General features: G+C 36.2%; 1 protein-coding gene across 1 annotated transcript in view; it reads left to right on the top strand.

The window, feature by feature from the left end:
- The first annotated feature begins 3,862 nt into the window (after positions 1 to 3,862).
- The window catches only part of znf385d (zinc finger protein 385D), a 65,528-nt gene continuing 63,390 nt past the window's right edge, over positions 3,863 to 6,000 (top strand). Inside the window, exon 1 of the mRNA XM_038295394.1 lies at positions 3,863 to 3,979. Coding sequence (XP_038151322.1) covers positions 3,872 to 3,979 — 108 coding nt within the window. The 5' untranslated portion in view covers positions 3,863 to 3,871. The remainder of the gene's footprint in view (positions 3,980 to 6,000) is intronic.

Genomic DNA, 6,000 nt, shown 5'->3' with positions numbered 1-6,000 from the left:
GAACCAAGATGCTGCAGTCAGCCGAGGCGTAGCTGGAACAGAAAGAAGTGGAGATTTGGTGTCAGTTATTTCTTTTTAAATATTATTCCAGTCTTTATGCTCACATTACAGGTTTTTGTTAAGAATATAGTGGCCTTTGCTGCAGTGATGTGTGAAATGTATTAGAGGAAATCTATAAAAATATTTCCACATAAATCCTTTTTCTTTACTTCAATGAGCAAAATGAAAGACTATTGATTTTATTTTGTGTTCATTTGTTCCCTTTTTTCTTTTACTGGAGCCATACAGAGTTATTGTTTTGGTTTTTGGTCTTGAATGATGTGGCCTCCAGTTGCCCTCAGTAATATAACATTAGTCAGACATCAGCTGACCCCATAGCCTGCCCACCCAGCTGGTCTTTATTCACTCAATTTCCAAACAGACACCATTGTTGAGGTAGTCTGTTCCAGGTTTCTGCTTCCAGCTGCAACTTATTACTTTGTCTGTTTGTTAAAAGTGTTTTGTCTGGTTTTATTGCTTTCTCATTCGTGTTCACAATTAACATTTCTAAGACAGTCTTCAACATGTGCAAATGATGTTGAATGATAAACCTCTGGAGTTATGCTCTCTTGTTGAGGTGCTGATTCAGATTTAGTATAAACTGAGGTGTTCTTTGCAGCCGAAAGGGAACCGCATGAAACTGATTCACATCGTCGTACCCTGTGTAGAAGAGTTGTCAAGGCAGTAATCATCCCACGATTTGCCAACATCTTTCCACATTTCCCCACTGTGTGGTCACTATGAGACTTTTCCTGAGACAGGCAGGCCTGTTTGTTCTTTCCAGAGTACTGTGGCACCTCACTGCAGAAGGAAGACAGATAAATTAGCATTTCTGAAAGGCAGGGAGCTCAGAATGTATGTACTTTCTGTTCCGCAGCACCTCTTTTGTTCGTTGTGTTCTGCTGACTGACATTTTTCTTCTTTTGTCAGTGAACAATGAGTCCATCCTGCTAACACTTATTACCTCTGCGGCAGTAGCTTGGTATCACTTATACTTTGTATCATGGAGCTTCACTTCAAAATAAAGTGTCTGCTATTTGTATTCCCCTTTGCTAGATTAATGAGCAGAGAGTGAAAAAGTGAGATATGGGTTTAGACTGGGCTAGAGGTGAGACACGCTGCATGATGGTTGCCACACTGACTGCAGCACCTGGAAGATGAATAAGAGAAATTTGCTTTTCTCAGGACTTTTCTCCCCATAAAGGAAAGGCATTTTAATGTCCAACTCTAAAATATATGTAATATTTAATACTGCTAAGTATATAGGTTTTCTTTTAGAATTACTTTTTTAGTGACAAACAGTTGTTAAGGAGGTTGCATGTCAATTCAAGATTCCCCGTCTCACATGTCAGTGACTTTGGCAAAACACTAAGGGCCGGATCTTCAGAGATTCCTAATAAGAAGTGTTAAATTGTTTGGGGAAAGTTTGCACACACTGCCTGATGAAACACAAAAGCAAATCTTTTGCAGCTTCTTGGTAGATCTTCTCTGCATGTGCAAGAATGTTTGCATGTGTTTAGATGCAAACCTCCTGAAGATTTCCAAATGAAGAATGATTTTGTGTGAATTAGACAGTATGCCTGTGAGAGATCAATAAGAAGAGGAACGCACCATAAAGAGACCATTTTATATTTTCTATTTTTTCTGCTTGTTCCCACCATTCCATGAAAAATGTTAATGAACCTGTACAATTTAAGAAATATAATACATTAAAAGAAAGAAATACAATATAGAAATAAAATCATGAATTTAAGCTCTACTGTCTGGATTCAGAAAGGTGAGATACAATAGAAGGAAATCAGTGTGCACAACTTTTAACAGAAAAAAGAAAGAGGGGGAATAGATTGGTGCATGGCACGGATCTACAGTACAGTGCAAAAAAATCTAAATCTAAATGAGACAATTTTTCCTTAAAATAAGTGCATTTTTTCTTGAATACAGGAGGTAAGGGAGAAACTTTGCTAATGGAACAAGATAATTTACATTTAAAATAAGAAATGATAAATGCATTGTCTGCTTTCAAGTGCATATTATCTACTGATCTTGTTTTAAGTGTAAAAATACTCATTCCATTACGAATCATCTTATCAACCTGCTCATCTTATTAACCTCAAATTAAAGGTAAATACACTTTACTTAAGAAATTTTTACTTATTTCTAGATCGTTTTTGCAGTGTAACACCAAAATCCTATAACCACCCTTAACTACATTCCAAAGTTTTTTTTTATGAATTTAATAAAGGTGAGATTGTATTTTGGCTAAATGCTGTCTCCAGCTACAACCTTATATTTTCCTCGTACCTAAATAAACTGTTAAGGATTTTTGAAGAGCACACAAAAGCCAAGAGCAAGATGAACACAATGAGAATTTGAAAGGAGAATTTTTTGTTTTTTTAGGAGATCTAACTGGAAATATATATGAAAGTTTATTTAAAACGTTTTCTGACATTTTTTTTAATTGAAAAAGCTTCCTGGATGAGATGCAAAACGTCTTCAAACATGAAGAACAAAGTCCAGTGGGTTTTTTTTTTTAAAACCTTTTTGAAATATTTAAAACCTTTCAAATCTTGAGCTCTCTTCTGTAGGTTTGGTCAAATGTTTTTATATTTCAAAGCAGAACTTTTATTTTAAAATGTAAGATGCATGAACATTAACCTTTTTTTAAGGTTTCTGTTTTTATTTAATGTTATTTCGATGAGGATAATTTAGGAAAATTATTTTTAAAGAGAAACAAGCTATCCAACCCCATCTTCCATAAAGCTAATGTCTGACTGTTCCATCATTGGTGGCATGCTGCAATCATAAAATAGCAATAGGTGTCTTTCCTTTAAATTTCTGAGAAAGAATTTTAATGCAGCCACATTGGTGGGTTTTCCAGCCGTTTGTCTGACCTTAAGGTCACAAACTAATGGCTGCATATTCTCCTTCAGGACTTTTTAGCAGAGTTTAAATGCCTTATTCCATCAAACATAGAGTTTCCCAGGTGTTAAAGTAGCAAAGGAGTTCCTGACCTTCAGACTAAAACACCAAATACTCACTTCCTTTTAAAATAGATGTAACAGGACACATTCTATTCAAAAGGAGTGACAAAAGTAAGTTTATTTATATATTGTTAAATTATTTTATCCAACTAAGAAGCACTTTTCTTTAATCAGAGAATGAGATTTTAATACACTGAGCAAATAGCCTTTTTTTCTCATGATGTAACTTTGTAGAGTATTTTTCTTATTGTGCACATAAGCATGGTTTCATTTACCTTTCCCTTTGCTAGTGGCACAACCGAAATTCCCAAGAGGAATAATAAAAAAATATGTATTCTCTATTCTATATTATTATATTCTCATAATGTGAGAATATAATAGTGTATATATATATATAATAATGAGAAGCATAAACATTTGCATGTTGCCATAGATTTACATCATTATTTAGAAATGGAATCTCAAGCTCTCAAGAACAGGTTGTTGAGTTGCAAAAACTATTGCATAAGTATAGCTAATATACAATTTTTCCTTTCTGTATAGACAATTGTAGAGCAAAAGATAATTAGAGGCCATAAAGTATTACCATATTAATTTCCACTAAAGAAAGACAGCAATTGCCCTAAGGTCACTAAAAACTCTGTGTGGTGCTAAAAGTAAGCTATTAGTAATGTGAAAATGCCCAAATACATCCACTGAAATGAAAGATTGATGTCTGGCATTCCAGAATGCCCCAGGCAACCTGTTTCTTCTTCACAGCCCAGCAAGCAACTGCCTAGTCAGGTGGATTTACAGGTCAGATTTAGCACCAATTTAATTAGCCTCTCTGTCTGTCTGTGTCCGTCTTCCAGATGGACCCGGTGCAGAAAGCCGTCCTCCATCACACCCTCGGCATCCCTCCCACAGCCAAAAGGAAGCATGTGTCCTGCAGTGTCTGCCAGCTGAGGTTCAACTCACAGGTGAGCGAGTTAAATATAAATTCTCCACAAAATCAGCTTTGAGCTATGTATCTTACAGCTGCATAGCCACATCTGTGTTGCATCACATTGGGATGCAGATCAAGTGTTCAGTTCTCTGTGGGTGATGGTGCTGACTGCATCAGACAAACACCTGACAGGTAGGCACTTTCTGAACATTATAAAATCCAACTGGGAGCACTTTAATGTTTTAAATAAATGAGTAGAAATGCTTTGTTTCTTCAATTCTTTGAGGAGCTAAAGTGAAAAAAAAATATTTCTGATAAAAATTCTTCAGATAGCTTCAAAGAAAAAGCTTTGTGCACACACCAGCTGTCATACAAATGAGTCTTATCAGACAAGTTTGTGTCGCGCTAAATTACAGAAATTGTTTTTTTTTTTCCCAACAGTTTCTACTTTTTATTAAAGGGGAGCTTTTCTTTCCTTTTATTTTCAAATGCAAAAGTATAATTGTTTAAGGCCTACCTTTACATTGGTAAATAAAATAGTAAAGTAGGTTTATATTTATTGTGATACCAAGGACCTGGACATGCTGTACCGTACATCTTTTTCTTCTTATTTGCTGCCATGCATCATGTGTTCCAAGAACCTCATGTGTTCAGATCTTATTACAGAAGGTAAAGGTTATTAGCATATTTCAGCATGCAGTGCCTTATATATGCTGAAGCATTTTAATCAAATTCATATTAACTCACTACATCTAACCAATGCATGGGCTCCTAACAGCACATGGGTTTCGATTTGCCTCCGCACCTAATTTCCATACCACTTTGAAAGTAATCAAAAAAGGTTTAAAAAGAAAATCAGTGGAGCTGCATGTTGTTAGATGAGAAGCATCCCTAACTGGCAGTGTCATGGCACCTTTCATTAAGGAGTAATCAATCCATTTTCAATCCTGAACGCGTTGGTGATTACTTAGGATAGGATTATTATGTTTCACAGACAAACTCAGACTTTGGAACATACTTACTGTTCATCTACTTCTAAATTTAGTACGGAGCCCCTCTTATGACATGGTCAAAAAAAATGTTTAATTGTGGCCACGAAGTAGTATTTCGTGCGCAGGAAGTAGTATTTCGCTGCCACGCAATAAGTATAACGTGCGCACGAAATACTACTTCGTGGCCACGCAATAAGTTTAACGTGCGCACGAAATACTATTTCGTGGCCACGCAATAAGTTTAACGTGTGCACGAAATACTTATTAATAATATCCATAAATCCGCCCCTGTTTTCAGGCTTATGTTAACTGTAATTACTTATCTTGGACAGGCTGCTATGTAAACGGGCCTTTGTTTAGCTATGCTGCGGTTGTTTACACTACGCCTTTTCCAGCTAAAATAGCGTCTTAGCAACAAATGTCACGTGACTGGCGGAGACCGACTGGGTAAGCAAATCGAGCGCGCCTTAGACCTTAGAGAAGGCGCGCTCGATTTGCTTACCCAGTTGTCCAGGAATGATGTTAATATTATTAATAAGTATTTCGTGCGCACGTTAAACTTATTGCGTGGCCACGAAATAGTATTTCGTGCGCACAATAAACTTATTGCGTGGCCACAAAGTAGTATTTCGTGCGCACGTTATACTTATTGCGTGGCCACGAAATACTACTTTGTGTGTACGAAATACTACTTCGTGGCCACAATAAAAATTTTTTTTTGACCATGTCATCAGAGGGGCTCCGTAATTTAGAGCTTAATTAATGAAAAAATATATATTTTCAGCCATCAGACCCATTAATGCAACCAGTGGACTGCCTGAAATATGCAGATGTATTTTTTAAATGTATTCAGTACCAGATACATTTGATAATTTAATTTGCTTCAGACACAAATTGGACATCGCTGGAACACCTGCTCCATGCTGCTGTTCATCAAACAAGTTTTGGGGTTTCTGTAAACAGCAAAAATTGGTAGAAAGGGGAGAAAATCAGCTTTACAAGATTATGTTTTAATTTGATTAGCTTATGTTAATTTGAATGAAATGAGCTGTTATTTGTTTGC

Source organism: Cyprinodon tularosa, unplaced genomic scaffold, assembly GCF_016077235.1.
Source record: "Cyprinodon tularosa strain WSP-4 unplaced genomic scaffold, ASM1607723v1 ctg354, whole genome shotgun sequence".
NCBI classification, from domain to species: domain Eukaryota; kingdom Metazoa; phylum Chordata; class Actinopteri; order Cyprinodontiformes; family Cyprinodontidae; genus Cyprinodon; species Cyprinodon tularosa.
The sequence above is the reverse complement of the archived record's forward strand: the minus strand, read 5'-3'. Positions and strand labels throughout refer to the sequence as shown.